At 34.3% G+C, this 21,677-nt stretch overlaps 1 protein-coding gene across 1 annotated transcript; it reads left to right on the forward strand.

Annotated features, from left to right (window-relative positions):
• Positions 1-16,704: 16,704 nt before the first annotated feature.
• Positions 16,705-21,437, forward strand: LOC121216156 (enoyl-[acyl-carrier-protein] reductase [NADH], chloroplastic). The gene is made up of 13 exons (XM_041091485.1): positions 16,705-16,918; positions 17,342-17,664; positions 17,874-17,983; positions 18,097-18,152; positions 18,248-18,332; positions 18,416-18,463; positions 19,103-19,177; positions 19,259-19,370; positions 19,477-19,528; positions 19,619-19,670; positions 19,803-19,860; positions 20,821-20,919; positions 21,116-21,437. The coding sequence occupies exons 2-13, from the start codon at positions 17,388-17,390 to the stop codon at positions 21,265-21,267; spliced, it is 1,176 nt and encodes a 391-aa protein (XP_040947419.1). The 5' UTR covers positions 16,705-16,918; positions 17,342-17,387; the 3' UTR covers positions 21,268-21,437.
• Positions 21,438-21,677: the final 240 nt, after the last annotated feature.

Here is a 21,677-nt window from a genome sequence, read left to right on the forward strand (position 1 = left end):
AAATACGAGTTTAGTTTCATAGAAAATTAACGGATCTCAATTCAGAGTTACATAGCTCAAGATATAAATAATTTTGTGACAATGACTCAAGTGGACAGCTTTGAATGAACAAATAAATAAATAGTGAAATTATAGATAATGTTACATATAAGCATGTTATATACATTAAGGATGTGGAATGGAGAGGAGGAGGAGGAAAGTATATGATTATTCAACTAGCATGAGTTTTCATTAAAAATGGCTAATTTGCATGTTTTAGGTTCAGGGACTAAATTGAATAAAAATAATATTTTAAGTGTAAATTTGTAAAAATGTCAAAAGGTGACCAAATTGTATGAAATAAATTGTTTTATTATTTAAATTAATAAATTGAATGAAATATTAATTTATATCAAGATTGAGTAGAAATTCGAGGAAAATAGAAAATTACCAAAATGTCCCTGAATTTTGATATTTCTGTAATTTTGCCTGGTAAGTTCGTGTAACTTGAATTATATTCTTAGATGATTGAAATATATATATTGGATTGAGAAATTGATTTGAATTGTGAACATGAGAAATTATGAATTGAATGAAATGGAAATGAAGCTTTGAATTACATGAGTAAATATCGGGTCTCGTAGGCCCTATTTGTTATGAATATAATATTTCGAGGATATGTTGTAAAGGATTATAAAAGCCGTTAATAATTTAAAAGTTTTAATTCGGATGAAATTTTGTAACTCAATTTAATACGGAGTTGGTCTCTGTAAAATAAGAAGGTATCTGTATAAAAATGTATGTCTTTTAGTAATGCCTCGTACCCTATTCCGATGTCGAATACGGGTAAGGGGTGTTACAATGTGACATCGCCAGATTTGGTTATAACGTTTAGACCGGGTTTGGGGTGTTACAATACACATCTCATACTTCAAATAACACAAAACATATTCATAATGCTTATAACACATATAGACAACATCCTAATTACATGTCACTTATAATCGAACCAAAATAAACAATTAGTTCCCGTATAAGTTACTGAATAGTGTGATCTCCAAAAGCAATCCAATTGAAATCTCGTATCCGACAATCTACAAGGAAAGAATAACCAAAATGAGGTAAGCTTGCTTAAATCTTAGTAAATTTGTAATAAACTTAAATTTTAACTTACCAAAAAGGATGTAATTAAACATTTTACAAGATGTTTACATGTTACATGTAAACAGGATGTAACCGTATATGCTCACACGAGTTGTGGGTTAGGATGCTAGGCTACTCGATGCTGCCCACACAAGCTGTAGAGAATCCGCAACAAATGCAGGACCTCATCCGTCAATAGGATACCCAAGACCAACATCTGAAACTAAATATAACCCCTTAATGACATGTCATTTGTATACTAAGTATTCACAAGGTTCAAACGTGACACATTTCATATAAGAATCCTTTAACTTCGTTTCCATTATACCATTTCAAACCCACTTCCATGTATTTCACATTTTCCAATCATAGAACTCAACTTAAATATCATCACAACTTAGTCCAACTCATCACATACTAATCTCAAGTAGTTAAAATCAAGATATGTATTAAATCACAAAAACAACAAATAGTTAATTTAATCAATTTACGAACTTACCTCGATTAAAACTGTTGCAAAAACAAAGCCGACAACTAGTCCGAAACTTTAACTTTTCCTCGATTTAAATCTGATTGGTTAGTTTCTTGATCTAGATAGTAATTTCATTCAATTAATAAAATTCCAACACTCAAATAAATAGTTTTATACAATTAAGTCCTTCCAACATTATTTTACAAATTTAACCTAATATTTTTACCTTTTATGAAATTTAGTCCCTAAACCTGAAACTCAAAAATTAACCACAAATTAATGAAAAACCATGCTAGCTAGTTTTTTAGAGGTCCATTACAGTCTATATTTCTCATCATTTCACACTATTTTCTATTAATTTTACTATTTAAAAAATTTAATCCTTAAATATAAAATTACTAAAAATCACTTAACAAAGTAAGCTTAACTATCAACCTAGCTTAATATTCTATCAATTAAATTCACAAGCACACTTAAAACATTCATGGTAAGTCCCTAAACTTTTAACAGTTTTACGATTTGACCCTCAGGTTAGCTAGATTAAGCTACAACGATCTCAAATACATAAAAATTACAAGAAACGAAATTCAAACGGATTTACATGCATAAATTGAAGCTTGGCCTAACCTTAAGTCAACAATGGCTTTCTTTCATGTTTTTGTTTGGGTTGGGAAGAAAAGAAGAAAAAGATGACTAATCAAATGTCATGTTTTTCTTTTTTTATTAACTTATTAATTTAACATTTTAATATAAAATTAATATATGATCAATTCATTTTTACACCAAACTGTCCACTATGATATAATTATGGCTAAGTTGCCATTTAAAACCATCCAACAATTAATTTGAACCCATTTAGCCCTTATAAACCAATAGTGATTAACGTTTGCATCTTTTACGACTTAGTCATTTTTCTTTAATTAACAATCAAATCACTAAAATTTTAGAATCGAACTTCAATATACCTATAGAGTAACTCCGTAAATATTTTATAAAAATATTTATAGGCTCGGTTTACAGAAATGAGATCCCGAAATCTTATTTTCCAAAACCACTTGACTTTAAGGGACAACTACTTGAACTTAACAATTCATTCAAATAACATAAATAATCAAATTAATATTTATTATTATACTATATTTGACTCATAAATTTTAAATAATAATATTTACGGATTCACTCGTCGGATTTATGGCCCTCGAAACTGTTATTTCTGACATAACTGAAAAATGAGTTGTTACACCCTAAGCCTAACACCTAAATTGAAACATGTCCCCCTCATAGCGAGATGTTAATGTGAACTGACGAGCTTAGATAGCGATAGTGACGAGCTCGTCGAATGTGAGGTAAAAGCTCGCAAAATGGCTAGACAACTACAAAATTGTTCGCAATGAGGTGCTCAAATTTTAAGCCAAACTAAAATATCGCGAAATAGACGAGCTCAACAAGGTTCTTACCAATCCCACGTGGTCAAAATTCTTAGCAACCAACGTACTCGATTAAAACCAATCATTTTGGTTAAAAAAACTCTAAACTACAAATTAGAAATTTGGGTGTGACATGAACCTCATGAGAAGAATTATCCCACATATGAATTGGAGCTTGCAGCTATAGTATTTGCTTTAAAGATTTGGAGGCATTACCTTTATGGGGAGAGAAGTCATCTTTTCATTAATCATAAGAGTTTGAAGTATCTATTCACACAGAAAGAGCTGAATTTAACACAATGTAGGTGGCTCGAGTTACTTAAGGATTATGATTTGATCATTGATAATCATCTGAGAAAAGCCAATGTTGTGGCTAATGCTTTGAGTAAAAAATCATCATTCACTTTGAAAGAGATGAATGGTGCAATTGGCTTTGGATCGAGATGGATCTATTTTAGTAGAGTTGAGGGCTAAACCCATGTTTCTGCAAAGAATTCAAAAATTACATAATCGTGATATCAATCTTGAAGCAAAGCAGAGACTAGTTGAAAGTGGGCAAACCAGTGAATTCAACGTAAGCGATGACAGGAGTTTATAATTCTGTAATAGATTGTGTGCGTCAAATGATGCAAGTTTGAAATGAAATATTCTCTACGAAGCTAAAAATAGTACCTATGCGATGTATACAGGTAGCAATAAAATGTATAATGACTTGAAACCATTCTATTGGTGGCCTAACATGAAAAGGGAGATAACCGAATGTGTAACCAAGTGTTTGGTGTGTCAGCAAGTAAAGGGAGAACATCTAGTCCCCTTAGGACTGTTGCAACCTATAAGGATTCCTGTGTGGAAGTGGGAGCGAGTCATTTTAGATTTTGTAATGAGATTACCTCTATCGCTTAAAAAGAAAGACTCATGAAATTCACTCATTTTATTTCAGTAAGAGTTGATTAATCGCTAGAGAAATTGGTTGAATTGTATATCTATGAAATTGTGAGGTTGCATAGAGTGCCATTATCTATCATTTCAGATCAGAATCCAAGATTTACCTCCAGATTTCGAAGCAAACTGCATGAAGCACTGAGCACAAGGTTGAACTTTAATACAATGTTTCACCCTTAAACAGATGGTTAATCAGAATGAGTAATTCAAATACTTGAAGACATATTGTGTTGTTGTGTGATAGAACTCAAAAGAAGTTGGGAAAAATTCCTACCTCTAATTGAATTTTCATATAATAACAACTACCAATCGAGTATTAAAATGACACCTTATGAAGCTTTGTATGACCGTAGGTGTTGAACTCCTTTGTGTTGGATGAAGTTGAGTGAAAGAAAGCTTACGTGAATTGAATTGATTTGAGAAATTGAAGATAAAGTCAAAATCATTCAAGATTACTTAAAAGTTGCTTCTGATAGACAAAAGTCTTATGAGGATTTTTAAAAAAAAATTGAATTTGAAGTGTGGGATAACGTCTTTTTGAAAGTCTCATCTTGGAAGAAAATCCTACGATTCGATAGAAAAGGGAAGCTTAGTATAAGATTTATTGGGCTTTATGAAATTATTGAAATGATTGGATCTATGGCTTATCATTTAGCTCTACCACCAAAATTAGATAAAATTCATAATAACTTTCATATGTCAATTCTAAGAAGATATAGTTTTGATCCCTACCACATCTTAGCCCCCGATGAAATTGAATTACAACCTAATTTGACTTATGATGAGAAACCCGTTAAAATCTTAACTTGAGAAGTGAAGTAATTGATAAACAAATGCATGGAATTGGTGAAAGTATTATGGCACTATCACAGTGCAGAAGAGGCTACTTGGGAGCCAAAAGAGACTATAAGATCTCAGTATCCCCATATTTTCTCAGGTAAATTTTGAAGATGAAATTTCTTAAGGAGGGGAGAATTATAATGGCTAGATTTTTTGTGGTACTAGAAATGTGGTTTCAAAAACCCATTTCCATAAACAGAGTTTGTAAACATAACATACAAATATTTACAAAGTTATTATGAAAATATATTGAAGAATGGTTAAGTAAGTTAGCTGATAATATAGTTAATTAAAGCTAAGGGACTAAATTGTAAAAGTCTGATCGTTATAGAATTTTAATTGACAAAAGGCTTGAGGTGTAACACCCCACGCCTGACTCGATCATTGGATTCGGGTATGGAGCGTTAGAATTTAAAACCAACTGGACTGACGAAACCGTTTGAAAATCAAACACCTTAGTTCAGCGGATATTCTGCGTACTAGAATAATGTCCTAAAATACATTAATAACATATAATAATTTAAAAACAATTTAAAATAGTAACATGCTGCTTATAAATAGGCTATGAGTAAACATCATTTGCCAGAAGGCTTAAAACATTCACATGTTTGTATAAAAAATAAACGAGTTGACACTCATGCAAAAGTTTGAAATTCGCTACTAATTGGTTAACATTATATAAAACATTTTGGCACATAGCCTGGCAGGCTGCTCATATGAAACCCATATGTACAACATCATGTTTTAGATACAAGCTTTCAAGATTTAACTGACGGAAATTAACATTCATCCTATTCCCCAACGATTTCATGTTACAAACAAAATAAGAAATGACTCACAAAATAGGGCGCAAATCTAGATGAATCCCTTCAACAACACGTCCAACCTAAAAGCTTGAAAATAATAAGAAGAAAATTAAGCAAGTTCATAATAACTTAGTGAGTTCCATGGTAACTTAACCTTATAGTAGAGTTTAACTGAGTGTACTATACTTTAGCGATGACTCGCGTATGGCGTGGCTTCAAAGACAATTATGTTTTCTACAACATTCTCATAGACTTGGTAGGCTAGTTGTGCCACACCAAGACTCTGAGGCGTACTCTTTCTTAGGCGTATCCATTTTTGTGCATATTCTTTCTTCACTTTAAGATAACCTGATATCAAATCCTTATACACCGCAAACGGGCGGATACTTTAACGCTAGTATGCGCTAATGCTCTAACTCGCCAGTAAGTTAGCAAGGTGGCAGATTATACTACCATAGTGCGCCAAATAGTTCACATACATACATACCTTATTCACCTTTTTAGATCCACTACTTTTGGGGTGTGACAAAACACATCATAAACTTGCTAACAATCGATACCTGATCTCAATTCTCGAGTATCAAGTATATAGGCCAAAAATGTCTTACAACCTTTATGAATCAGATTTTGAGTGAAATTGTTAAAATAATTCTAGTAGCACAATTTGATCTGTCAGATTTAACTGTAATTATTTCACCACTCTGACATTGAACATCAATTTGTTTTAGTCTACAGTTTACCACAACATTTTGTAATGTCAACCAATCCATTCCTAGAATGATATCAAATTTGTAAAATGCTAACAACATTAGATTAGCAAGAAAGTCACCGCCCTGAATTCTAAGTAGACATTTTCGACATAATAAATTAACTATCACACTCTAACCTAGTGGGTTCATAACTTGGACATTAAGCTTGGTTGACTTAACAGGTAAATTCTTATCCATTACTAATGCAATGCAAATATATGAATGAATTGACCTAGGGTCTATCAGTGCATACACAGTAACATCAAAGAAAGAGAATGTACTAGTAATAACATCGAGTGTAGTAGCTTCCTCCCTAGCTCGTATGGCATATGCTAGAGCAGGTGCTCTAGCTTTAGATCTGACAGTTGTGCCTTTAGTCCTACTGTGATTAGCTCTAGTATTATTGCTCTGACCAGGATGTCTACCTTTTTGAGGCGTACACAACTGTTTTACATTCCGATCATCGATGTCTCCCGATTTTCTATGGCAATTTTTCATGAAGTGTTCCACTGATCCGCATCTGAAACATGCACCTAAGTTGGTCCTGCATTCACCGGCATGTAATTTTCCATAATGTTCACATACAGGCCTAGGAGCATTATGGACATTGCCGACACTATTTGCAAGTATAGACTGAAATCTCGAATCATTTTGCCTTGATTTATTTCTACCAGAGAACCTAGATGGTGAACTAAAATAGCTGAAAACTTCATTTGATTTCTTTAACAAAGGACCTGAAAACAGTTTGGATGAACTCTGTTTACTGAAATCTCAAGCTTTTCTTTTGTTTTGTTTCTTATTGTTACATATCTCCTCCATCTTTTGTGCCTGATTAGATAACAAGACAAATTCTCGCAATTCCATCATGCGAACCAACATTTCTTCCTCACTAAACACAATTTCACGAGCATATTTACTAAGTTGCATAAAATCTCGCTCGTATTCTGCTACAAATTTATTTCCTTGTTTCGATTTAACAAATTCTTTTTTTCCTATCTAGGTATCGTTTGCTAACATATTTCTTTCTAAACTCAAATTTGAAGAAATCCCAATTAACCCTGTCTCTCCGTATCTCACTTGTTAATGTCGACCACTAGTTATAAGCTTCGTCTTTAAGCAAAGATACAGTAAATCGAATACTCTTTGGATGTTTTCAAGTTAGTATTCAGCCTTAGCTGGGCCATAATCTATTTTACCTCTAAATTCCTTGGTATCAGACTTTTGGATTTTTTTCAATCAGGGGTTGTCGTACCGTTTCAATTGTTTGAGGACACGGGGGTGCCACGAGAGGCACAATAAGGTGTAGAGGTTGTTGAGCCACAGGATTAGCTCGCATAAATTCTATAAACCACTAACCCGTCATGCCGAAAAAGGCATTTCTAATTTCACTTTTAGACATTTGTAAAATTGGTAGACTATGACTTTCTTCCTGTTCGGAAGTCAAGCCATTACTATCTACCTCACTAGTGGCAACACGATTAGATTTTGTCGACATTCATTGAATTTATAAGAAAAATAAGGTTACCTTGGATAAAAAAACATCTCAGTATCGCAGATTTATATGAAATGTAATTTCTAGACTTTAGACATGCTACGTTTAGTCTGAAAATCGGCTAAACCATAGCTCTGATACCACTAAATGTAACACCCTATACCAGATCTGATTGTCGGCCCCGAGCTATAAGGTACTACCGTAGCTAACAACATTTAACATGCACAAATTCGACTTAAAGAGCAATCAAACATATTCACAATCTAAATTGAGCCTCAATTGAGCTTACGAAGCTATTAAATCGACTCAAAAACAAATCAGGACTAATTTGAAACTTTTACAAAAAATTAGGTAAAAAGGCTAAAAAGTGGTCACATGACCATGTGACAGGTTGAGATCATGTGGTACAATATCACAAAGTCGTGTCTCCAAGTCGTGCAATACACTAATATCGTGTATAAAAGGATCACACGGCCGTGTCGCCAGGGCATGTAACAGAATGTAACAGTGTGTATCTAAAGTCACCAAAATAAAAAAGAGCACGCAGCCGTGTCACTTACCCATGTGTGACACATAGTCGTTTGACAGCCCGTGTGTGCTGAATTATACCTTAAAATGCAAGTTAAACATGTATTTTCTTACTTAGGCCACAAACATACCATTAACCATGCATTCAACCAATTCAAAATACACCAAAAATATACCAAAACATACAATTAGTCTAGTTCTAACCAATATGTCATAGGGCACCATCACAAACAACATTCAAACCTAAAATTCAACCTCAATTTCTATCATGATCAAGCTTAATTAAACCATGTCATGTAAAGAATCAAAGTGCTATAATTCCTTTCATCAACTTACTATCATAAACTAATGCATTTTCCTTAGTACACTTACCATCAAAAGAACCAATGCACTTATCAATTTTCATGACATCCAAATCAAGTATCCAACCATATTACTATACCATCCAACCAAGCTATCACCAATCATTCTTTCCATCACAAATTCCCACTTATCAACATTTCATCTCATTCTAACATATACCTTACACAATACACATTCAAGGATTTCCATAGTAAATTATGAACAACATAACTATTTGGATTTCAAACATATATAATTTGCACAACCATAGTAAGTTCATAGGTCGGAAGCGATAACATACCTTATGATCACATTTATAAAGTAACCAATCAATTAATAAACACATAATCTTGTCATCACAACCATGTCAACGAGTGAGGTCTTATATGCACAAGTCATATAACCATTTAAACTATACAAGAACATTAAATACCAAGTCATGATATAAAATTAGAAGAACATGAACATATTTACAAGTCATTCACCTAAGCATTATCACCAAGTATCACATACACATCATAATGTCATTTAACCATCAAGATTCAGCTCGATGAACTACATGAACAGATACGAATAATCCACCCAAAAACATGCCAGAATACTCAACTGAGCCAATCTAACAAAGAATATGCCTAGGCACCAAGTGCCTAGCCTATAGGCTTTACATTCGCCCCCAAAAACACGATAGGATCACTGTAAAGATAACTCGGTAATCCATAACAAATGCAGGATTCCGGTATACTCAGTGTATAATAACATGTCATATATCATCATCTCATCACAAGTCAATCCCATATAGTGCGCAAAATAAACTATTGACATGCTAACTGTATCCTATTCTATGTTCCTCTAGGCTCGATACATGTAACCATATAACGCTTTCCATATCAATCCATTTTCTCACCAAATCAATCGTAACATTTAAATCTACATTAAATTTTAATAATAACATTATCAAAATACACAAAACAATACCGTATGAACTTACCAGGGCCAAACAACAAAGATAGCAATATCAGAAACTGATAAACATTTTCTCTTTTCCATGATTATCTACTGGTTCTTTATCTATACAGTAATTTTATTTCAATTTATCCGTTCCAATTACACTATAACATTTAATTTAATGCACATGACCTCATATTAACATTTTTTACAATTTCCTTAAAGTTTTGCACTTTGTTCAATTTAGCCCCTAAAACTAAAAGAAGCTTATTTTTCACAATTAAGCCCTAGACTAACATGCCGAATTTGTTAACATCCCTATACAATCCTCAATTACGAAAACTTACAAAAAAATTTAAGATAATTTCAACATTTTATCATTTTATTCCCTAAACTCAAAACTAATAAAAAATCACTTTACAAAATAGTTCTATTTCATCATCAAACTTTAAACCAAAGCATTAACATCTAAAAAGTTTCAAGAACATCAATGAGAAGTTTTCAAGACTTTAACAATATTTCAAAATAGTTATTGGATTAGTTAGACTAACCTACAACGACATTGAAAACATAAAATTTATGAAAAGCTGATAATCAAAGGGCTTACATGCAAAGACACAAGTTGGTCGAACCTTCAAGCTATGTTAACCATGGAGTTTCGATGGGAGAGTGGCCAAATGAAAGAGGTGATACTTTAATTTTTATCTTTTTAAGTTTTATTCATTTTATTATAACTTTGTTATAATGAAAGTAATTTTTATCTTTTTAAGTTTTATTCATTTTATTATAAAATTTATTCTTGAATATATATTTTTGAAAAATGGAATTTTTTTAATTTTCTAAAATTTAAATACTTTTTCATTTTTATAAAACTTAAATTTTTTATATATTATTATGGTTTTTAAAAATTTATATTTATATGTTGTAGAATTTTAGAATTTTTTTAAAATAATTTTTTTTATATTTTTATATGTTATATGTTATATGATTTTTTATTTTTAATCAATAGAATATAAATTATATTAAAAAGATAAAAAAAATTGATGTCACATATTCTAATAGTCTCACGTATCAATCTTATTTTCTTTTATGCCTTAAATTAATTTGGACAATAAAAATAATTTAAATACTAAGGTGAGAAAAAAATTTAAGTACTAAAATTGCAAAAACAAGTATAATTCGGGCCGAATAGTTTTTTCTTTGGCTTTTGGCATGTCTTTGTCTGCCGACTGGCACGCTTTTAGTTTTTTCTTTTAAGTTGTGTTTTTCTTTATGCTTCTTTACTCTTTGTATTTGTAATTCTGTTTCGCAACCTATCTTTGTTACGGGAAAGTGATGGAAAGGGGTTTAGCGAATCTGAGTTTGGAGGATAGAGAAGAAGCTTTTTCTATTCCTGATGATGTTGAATCACAAAGCTCAACATACAGTTTCTACTTGGTGGGATGTTTTCTAATTGCTAGTGTGGTCCATTTTCCAACCATAATAAATACAATGGCGAATATTTGGCACCTTTTGGAGGGTGTGCAAATCTCAGATTTGGGTGAAAAACATTTTCTATTCAAATTCTTTAATGAATTGGATATTAATCAGGCAATTACAGGCGCTCCTTGGACTTTCAATAATCATCTGTTGATCTTCCATAGGATTCAAGAGAACGAAGATCCGATGTTTATTCCATTAATGTACTCAGATTGGTGGGTTCAGATTCATAATTTGCCACCAAGGTTTTCCAGAGATTTAATGGCGGTGCAATTTGGAAATTTCATTGGCAAGTATCTTGAATATGATATGAAGCAATTATCCAACGGCTACAGAAATTATCTATGCGTCCGAGTCTAGGTTGATGTTCGAAAGCCTCTGAAAAGAAGAAAGAAAATTATGATCTCCGATTCAAATTTTACTTATGCAAAGTTCAAATATGAAAAAATAACTTTGTTTTGTTTCTTATGTGGCTGCTTAGGCCATGGTAACAATTTTTGTCCGGTGAGATTACAACATGGGATGCAGGAAATGGAAATAGGTTGGGATTTGACGTTTAGGGCTCAGCCGCGAAAGGCTACTACAGTAAACAGTATCTGGCTAAGGGGGGAGAGAGAGAATATTTTTTTTTGGAAAGACACAATTTAGGTAGCAACCTAGCCAAAATTCAAAGCAAAATCAAGGGAGAGAATCATGGGCTAATATTAATCCAATTCTTGGAATTAATTTGGAATATGCCAAATTTACAAATGTTTTGAGTGGTCAACAAAAGAGATAGGAATCACACTAGAATGTTGGGAAAGAATTGGTGGTAAGTAAAAGTCTACAGATGGGGATTAGTTCGAACGGTGATGAATGGCCCTTCTAACAGACTAGATTTGATGATCATAGACCGTGACTTAGAAGATAATCTAATTGTCAATGAGGAAGGGAAAAAGAGACAGGTTTGATTCTTTAATCTCTAACGTCTCTATTGTTCAGGATTCGTTAGAGATTATTGATGGACTGTGACTTAGAAGATAATCTAACGTCTCTATTCTTTAATATCAGCAGCTGCCAGTGGGTATGTCGACCAAAAGAAATGAAAACATTTTGTTGGAATGTTCATAGATTGGGAAGTCCACGAGCAGCAAGAAGACTTCAGTGTATGCTGAAAATTTATTATCCCCAAATTGTCTTCTTTATGGAGACAAAATTGAATGCAAATAGAATGGAGAATGTTAGGAGACAGTGTGGTTTTTTTAATAGTGTTGACGTTCTTGCTGATGGTACACATGAGGGTTTGAGTATAGGATGGAATGGGGGACATTTAGTTACTCTTAGAAGCCTCTTAAAAAATCATATTAATGTCGAAATTCAAGAAGTAGAGGAAAGCCCACGATGGAGATTTACGTGTTTTTATGAGGCACTAGATGTTAGGGATAAATTAGTGACGTGAGATTTACTTCGACGTTTGGGGAGAAATAATATGCTATCATGGCTAGTTGGTGGTGACTGCAATGAAATTCTCTTTGCGTATAAAAAACAGGGAGGGTTGTTAAGGGAGGAGGCTTGAATGGAGGTATTTCGTAGAACGTTGGAGGAATGTCAATTTGGAGACATTGGATTTTCTGGGGCGTGGTTTACATGGGAGATAGGACACGTAATAGAAAGAAATATAAGAGAAAGAATCTGCCTTATTCTTTCTTGGATCATTGTCCGTTGCTTATTGAGATGGAGGCTGAAAGAATGGGTAAAAGACCTGGAAGGTTCCGCTTTGAAGCTTTGTGGGTTTTATAAGAGTTATGTGAGGAAGAGATAAGAAAATTATGGAAAGAAAGCTCGGGTTCTTTTCAAAATCACATTTCAACTCTTACTATTGGGTTGAAAAATTAGACGGGTAAGATTAAGCACAAAAGAGGACGAGATGTGAAACGATTAACAAGAAGACTTAAAGAGTTGAATAGTTATGAGAGATCAGAAGAGACTTTGGCTGAGCTTGTTGATGTCAAACTACATCTAAATATGGAGATGGATAAAGATGAGAGATATTGGCAACAATGGGCGAGAGTGAATTGGTTGAAAATGAGAAATAAGAACACTTTGTTTTTCCATAAGTATGCTTCTCAACGACGACGTATTAATCATATTTGAGGATTACAAAGGAATGATGGTTCTATAGCTACGGGTTGTATTGAGACTAGGAATATTGCTCGTGACTATTTTACAGACTTATTTTCTTCTAGAGGGATTGGCAATTTGGATCATATTTTTTCGGGGATGCCTTGTTGTATTTCAGAAAGTATGAATCAAAACTTGATGGCTACATACACAGAGGACGAAATTGTTGAGGCGTTAAAAGAAACGAGTCCTACAAAAGCTTCAGGTTTAGATGGTTTTCCGGTATTATTTTATCAAAAGTATTGGCATATTCAAAAGTATTGGTAAAGATACTAGCGCTTTATGTTTGGATATTCTAAATAATGGAAAATCTCTAGAAGAACTAAACAAAACTCATTTGGTTTTAATTCCAAAAATTGCAAATCCTCTCAATCTAAAAAACTTTCATCCTATTAGTCTTTGTATGGTTATATATAAGATTATTACCAAGACAGTTGCTAATAGAATACAAAAGGTTTTGGATGTTTGTATTGATGATTCTCAGAGCACTTTTGCGTTGGGCAGACTCATAATTGATATAATTGATAATGTGCTGCTGGCATATGAGGTGCTTCATTCTTTCAAGAATAAAAGATCAGGGCAAAAAGGTTTTATGGCTCTAAAGTTAAATATGAGCAAGGCTTATGATCGCGTGGAATGACCTTTCCTTAAAGGTATGATGTCAAAAATGGGTTTCGCTTGTCCTTTTATTGATTTTTTTCTCTACTGTATTAGTAGAGTTTAGTATTCGATCTTACTAAATAGAGAAGAAGGAATAAGTTTTAAGCCATCGAGAGGACTGCGACAAGAGGACCTTTTAAGCCCTTACTTATTTCTGTTCTATGGAGAAGGGTTATCTTCGCTAATGAAATTAGCAAGTCAGGAAAAGAAAATCTTAGGAGCAAAGGTTTGTAGATCTTCCCCACCAATCACCCACCTCATGTTTGCAGATGATTGTATACTGTTTGGTAAGGTTTCAGAAAGGGGGATTAATGTGCTTAAAAATATTCTAAGTGAATATGAATCTTGCTCAAGACAATATGTGAATTTTGAAAAATCCACGACTTTTTTCAGTACAAATGTGAATGATCAGGATAAGAACTTGGCTTTCCAGGTACTCAATGTTCGTTGTTCGACAGATTTGAAGAAATTCTTAAGATTACCGAATATGGTGGGTCGAAGAAGGAAAATGGCATTCCAAGGTTTGAAAGATAGACTGAAGCAGAAGATAAACAACTGGAGTATAAGACATATCTCACAGGGTGGAAAAGAGGTATTTATAAAAACTGTTTTGCAAGCAATTCCTACATACACGATGTCTTGCTTTATTTTGCCAAAATATTTTTCTATGGAAATAGAGAACATGATAGGGTCTTTTTGGTGGAAAAAAAGTCATGGGAAGAGAGGCATGAATTGGTGTGATTGGAGGTCTTTATGTGCGCATAAGGAAGATCGTGGTATGGGATTTCATAATTTGTCTTTTTTTAATGTTGCATTATTGGCCAAATAGGGTTGGCTTTTGTTACATAATCCTAATTCTTTACTAGCGCGAACTTTGAAAGCCAAATATTTTAAAGACTTCGATTTTTTAAATTTCAAATTAAGAAATTTACCTTCTTTTACCTGGCAGAGCTTATGGACTGCAAAAAGGGCTCTTTCTAAAGGGTTTGGGCTGGAGGATTGGTGATGAGAGGAAAGTCTCTATCTGGAAAGATGCTTGGGTTCCTGGAAATGATGATTTCAAAGTTCAGAACATGGATGCTAATTCGAGTCTCAGTACAGTTGCAGACTTGATTGATGCCAATACAAGAAAATGAAAAGCTGAGCTGATTCGTAATACCTTTACGGAGAAGGATGCAGAGAGGATTTTATGCATTCTTTTGTTCATGAATTTGCATGAAGACCATATCATCTGGTGTGGTGAGCCAACGGGGGAGTATTCGGTCCGTAGAGGGCATAAATTTATTTTACAAGATGGATAGAACCAAGAACAATTAAATTATGAAAAATTTTACAAGAAATTGTGGAATTTAGATCTACCCCCAAAAATTAAAATTACAAACTAGATGTTTTCCAGTAACTATTTGCTTACTTTTAGTAATCTACCCTTTAGAAGAATGATGGGTTCCACCACTTGTTGAAGATGTCAGACTGGAGCAGAAACGAGGGAACACTTGTTTAGGGAGTGTTCTACAATAAAGGAGACATGGGAGAAGTTAAATGTTACCTGGCCTATAGCAGATGCAAACACTGAATTCAAAGAATGGATTAAAAACATTTTTGATTCAAATTCTGTAGCTAAATGCAAGTTGATAGCATGTGCAATGTGAGCGATATGGACATGAAGAAACAGATTCATTCATGAAGGAGAGCTGAAATCGGGTTCTCAAATAGCAGATTTCGTGATCAACTACCTTAAGGAACTTGATGGGTTGAACACACACCTACCAGTGAGAAGGATACATACGGAGAGATGGGTAGCTCCGAATGGGTTGATGGTAAAAATCAACTTCGATGCTGCATTTAACAGGCAAAAGAATGAGTCTTGCTCTGGGTTAGTGGTTCAAAACGAAAGAGTAGAAGTTATTTGTTCAAGAACAGTCATGCACGAGAACATAACGTCTGTTTTTGCAGCAGAAGCGATGGCGTGTCTTCAGGCACTCAATCTAGGGTTAAATCTCGGGCTGAGGGAGGCTGAGATGGAAGGAGATTCTCGTTCGGTGATCCGTAAACTGCAAGCTGAGGAAGAAGAAAGATCTGATATTGAAGCTTATATTAAAGATTCTAAGCAACTAAGTTTAGGTTTTGGGTCTTGTGTCTTTCGATTTACCCATAGAGAATCTAACATGGTTGCCCATATCATAGCTACAGAATGAATCAAAAAGAGGGAGACAACTTATCTGATGCATACGGAGCGGTGGATGCTGATCGAAGATGGACGGAAGCCATGAAGGAGTGAAGAGACAGGAGTGTTGCAGGAGAGAATAAAGATGGACTTGACTGGACAGACAGATACAAGTATTGAGAGATGCATTGAAGAGGGTTATTGTTTCTGATTAAAGTTAATGGAGCACAATGATGAGATTTTTTTTTGGTTTCCCATGCCTTTTTTGTTGCTTTTCAGGAGAGGGGTTGATTAATGGATAACAACTGGGATAGAAGATGTCTCTAAAGTTTCCCCGTTTTGCAATCTGGATCCTAATTCTATTTTTTGGGCTGTTTTGATATTTGACTTTTTGTAAACAACCCAGTTTATTATTTTGGGCTTGTTTTTATGAATAAAGATCCAAATATTATATTAAAAAAAGTAAAATTCGGGCCATAAGGCTATTTTTGACAGCAAGTCAAATCAATGAGTCAAGAGTCCAATCTATTCACAGCCAACAAAAAGAGAAAGAAGGGCATAATAGTAATTTGAGTAGGAGCCAAAACCAAACTGAGGTCGACATTTCCAAAGATCCCGTCGTTGCTTCCCAACTGTTGGAAACCAAAACTCCATCAACCACTTCGGTTTCATCGAAACCCCCAAAACATAACCCCACTCCCCTCCTCTTTTCTTTATATTCTCATCACCTCACTGCTCTTTCTGTACAATCCCCACGTTCATAACCCAATCTTCCTCCTCCTTTGCTTCGGTGAGTTTTCAGATCTTTCCATGTTAGTTCTTGCTCAGTGTTATTCAAACTTTACTAATGCCTTCATTCCATTTACATGTTTATTTGAGCATTAATGGAAATCTTCTGCTTCTAATTTGGTCCCTTAGAAATCTGATGAAAATAACCAACCATTTATTACATGTCAGAGCATTACACCACACAATGGCCAAGCCATTATATGAGAATCCAAACCAGAGATTTGGGTGTTGGAGACAATTTATTTACTAAGAAAAAGTTTTTAACTTGTCATCTTATTACATTCCCACAGAGGGGATGTTGGTGTCTCTTATGTTATAAAGTTAACACTCTTGCTAATGATATTGCTTAAAAATGTTGCCTTTCTGTTAACCATAATGCCTTGTGTTTCACTTGATTATTTAACTGTTCCACTTGATCTTGTAGAACTGTATTGACTTTGGGTGATTCAAATAAGATAAAAGAAGAAAATATGGGAACGGCAGCAGCTCCTGACCCTTACATGACCAACATTAAACCTTGTATTTCTTCTTCTCGTAAAATTGTTGTCTCGACCATGGTGAACATCATCGCTCAGCATAAAGAGGCATCATGGTCAGGGCTTGCAAGTGCCTCTCACATCTCGTCAAGGCAGCCGTTCCTCCATAGGATCACTTCAAAGCCTGTCAAGTTTGAAAAGTTTGTTACAAGAGCCATGTCTGAACCAAGTGACAACAAGCCTTTGTCTGGACTTCCTATTGATTTGAGAGGTAACCTATCCTTATTTCCCCCTCTCTTATAACTTCTATGCGTTAATTCAAATAATGTTGAATACAAATTAGAATACATGATGATGTTGTACCAGCTAACCATGTTTATTGAATCTTGACATGACTGAAAAGCTCTTAAGACATGAAATTTGTCTGTGCAGTATGGACGTAAACCAGTTGAACATCTAATATGATGTGTTGGTTTGCAGGTAAAAGAGCATTTATAGCTGGTGTTGCTGATGACAATGGATATGGTTGGGCAATAGCAAAATCTCTTGCTGCTGCTGGAGCTGAAATTCTTGTTGGAACATGGGTGCCTGTATGTATCTTTATTTAACATATGTGTCATTTAGAAGCAAAGAGTCTCATTTTAAGGTCAAAGTTGTACTTTTTTACAGTTTTTCTTACAACTGCAAACATTTCTTTGTGCAGGCACTCAACATATTCGAGAGCAGTCTAAGACGTGGGAAATTTGATGAATCACGCGTGTAAGAACAAAAATGTTCTTTCCTGTTGATTGTGTAGATTTTGGTATTTGCCGATTTCTCTCATACGGTATGCTGATTGGAATTTTCTTTTCCAGATTGCCAGATGGGTCATTAATGGAGATCACCAAAGTTTATCCCATGGATGCTGTTTATGACTCTCCCGAGGATGTACCTGTAGATGTAAGCCTTTTTCTCCGTATGGTTTTAGAAGAAGGCAAATATTGATTTTTTTTTGTAATATCCTAATTTTTGGTTTCCTTCAGGTGAAAACAAACAAACGTTACGCCGGGTCTTCAAACTGGACAGTTCAGGTGAAAAACTGTTCTGTCAAATCAAACCTCATAATATGTAACTATTTAAGTTGCCTTCACATTTCATAGGGAAGATAAAATCATTCTTTTTAGTTGGGTACATATTTTCATTGTTTCAACACCTGTGAGTTACTACAATATCCATCTCAGCTGCGTGGCATGCTCGACTTTTGATATCTAAGATGCCTTTTGCATGTTTTAATGAACTGCATTGTTTTTTTTCCCTTAAATAGCTAGAGGCTTAGAGCTGTAAATCATAAACCACAATGTCAAATTTATGTTGCTTACCATTTTCCTAATGTCATCTTTTATTTGCCAGAAAATGGATGGATCATGTATTTTTAGTGATCCATGGCTTCACCTGTTAATTAGGTGTAAAAATCATTTGCATTTCACAAAACCAGAGTGTCCTACTTGGCCATAATCGTAGTCTAATAATATTTTTATGGGCTCGATAAGCTGCAAACTTTGCATTATAGATATTTGCATTCTAGATATTTGCGTTAAAAGAACTTGGGTGTTTAACTTTAACCATTGGGGCATATCAAGTTCATATTAGTTCTCCAGTGCTGTGATTAAAATGACTTTCTTTGTGTTTCATATGGTTAAGACTGACCACTTTGTATTAATGTCTCACAGGAGCTTGTTGAATGTGTGAAAAAGGATTTTGGCAGCATTGACATTCTTGTTCACTCCCTTGCAAATGGACCAGAGGTGTGGTGTTCTCCATATTAATATTTGTTTTTTTCTCAAATATTATCAAGTTGCTTATCTATTATGAACATTCATCGGCAGGTAAGCAAACCTCTTTTAGAGACATCAAGAAATGGATATCTTGCTGCCCTATCTGCATCAAGTTACTCCTATATTTCTCTACTCAAGCATTTCCTTCCAATAATGAATCCAGGTATGTTGTCTCTTGTCCAATCCCACCATTTTTTTTCTTCTTAACAACCCACGGAAATGAACATGCAATTGTTGCTTGAACTTAGACTAGTTTATTGATGCTGCAGGAGGTGCTTCTATTTCTCTAACATACATTGCTTCTGAAAGAATAATCCCAGGGTATCTTGCCATTTATATTATTTTTCCTATTTAGGACACCAGTCTTATAAATTTTTTTGTTTATATTTGATTGTGTCATTCTATGGGCAGATATGGTGGAGGCATGAGTTCAGCAAAGGCTGCTTTGGAGAGTGATACTCGTGTGAGTTTTTCCTTTATTCTTTTTGTGTTATCTGAGGATGCTTTCTGTTTCTGTCTCTCTTGTTTGCATTATTTTGGAGCATCTCTTTCAAATTTGTCCAACTATTGGTAACTTAATGTTTGCTTGATACAGGTACTGGCTTTTGAAGCTGGAAGAAAACACAAAGTCAGAGTCAACGCGATTTCTGCAGGTCAGTAATTTATTAATAAGAAAATATCATCCCTCTTCCCCCTGGAACAGACACACGAAAAAGGATAAATTTTTCTATAATAAACATTTCCGGAGATAATTATATCCCATTAGTTCGCCTGCTGTGCCTAAATGCATGCGTGGTGGAACTATGAAAAGAATTACAGGTGGAATGTGTACGGAAATTGCTAAGTTTAGACAAATGAGGATAAAAGTGCAAGTTTAGGTAAATGAGGAAGCAATTTCCCATCAATGTGACAATCTTACAGCTTGATATCCTGTTTAGCCATAGGGCTGGAATGTCCTTTGTCCACGCTAAAAGCGGTGTGCTATTCATTCGACAAGTCTAGGCACTGACATGAGGCATAGAGCTAAAGCTTTAGTTCTGTTGGCTACCGCCAAAATTTACCCATAAAGATGACAATCTTATAAGGTCACTGATAGTGTCCTAGTGCTCAAAACGTGTTGTCATTCTCATGGTTCTGTATTGCTTGAAAAGTCTAGTGTTAAAACGAGGCTTTCTTGAAAATCAACAAGTGGTAGTCACATTCAGTTTGTACTGAACTACGTTGCTCCAATTATTCATTTTTTCTTTGTTGTATCCATGTTTGACATCTGTCCAAGACATTCTCGAACATGGGTATAGAGAACTGCCCATCTAACAATTTCACTCAATTTCAAGTAACATGGGTGCAAATAGTACCTTTTGAGCCTCCAATTTGTCTAGCTAGGGTTTTTATGTTAGAAAAGAATGCTTATATGCCATAAAAATCAGATCACATAAATGAAAGTTTGAAGTTGCTTTTACAATGTCTATTGAAGGTATATCTGGTTTCAATTACTGTTTTCACTTGTGATTTGGTCTGTGTAGAGTACTACAACACAGCTTTATCGTTGTTAAGAATACATAGTGCTACATATATCACATTGTCTCACATTTTTGCACCCAAAAATATATCAGGCCCGTTGAGGAGTAGAGCTGCAAAGGCAATTGGATTTATTGACATGATGATCGATTACTCCCTGGCTAACGCACCCCTACAGAAAGAACTGTCATCAGGTAATTCGCAAACTACTACAACTTGTATCTGCATTTCATGGTACCAAAAATGAAGAATCACCATTCAAACACTCTTAAACAAGAAAGTACATTTAAAACTGAATTTTTTAATACTATAATTTCCAAGGGAAATAGATCAAGTTTTGACTGTTATGCTTCGATGTTTAAATACCATTTATATTTTATGAATGGACAGAGGAAGTGGGAAATGCTGCTGCCTTTCTGGCGTCGCCGTTGTCTTCAGCTATCACGGGGGCCGTTGTGTATGTAGACAATGGCCTAAATGCAATGGGAGTCGGAGTTGACAGTCCAATATTTGAGAACCTTGACATTCCAAAAGACAACTGAATCTACAAATGGTCTTGACAATTTTATATTTAGCTTAAAATAAATGTTGTTTCGGTCAATGCATTTATAATTACCACATTCTGGAATACAAACAGATACTGTAATAACATTTATACTTTGAATTCATGGTTTTGTTGAGTTAATTATATGATATTTTGAATTTTAGTTTATTCTATCATCCAACTCTATAAGCTTATTGAAAAAGAATACTCGAAACAAGCCCTTCTGGATTCTCAGCATCCTTCAAACTTTTTTAAACGTCATCGCCTAATTGAAAGAATAAGTACTTCAGAATTTCGTACGCATAGACTTGACATCCTCCTGAAGACTGTTAAGGCAGTAGAAACAAGCTCATCAATTCATGTACGACACAATTACCTAGATCCCAAAACTTTATTAAGGACCTCTTG

This window comes from Gossypium hirsutum, chromosome D04 (assembly GCF_007990345.1).
Source record: "Gossypium hirsutum isolate 1008001.06 chromosome D04, Gossypium_hirsutum_v2.1, whole genome shotgun sequence".
Taxonomy (NCBI): Eukaryota; Viridiplantae; Streptophyta; class Magnoliopsida; order Malvales; family Malvaceae; genus Gossypium; species Gossypium hirsutum.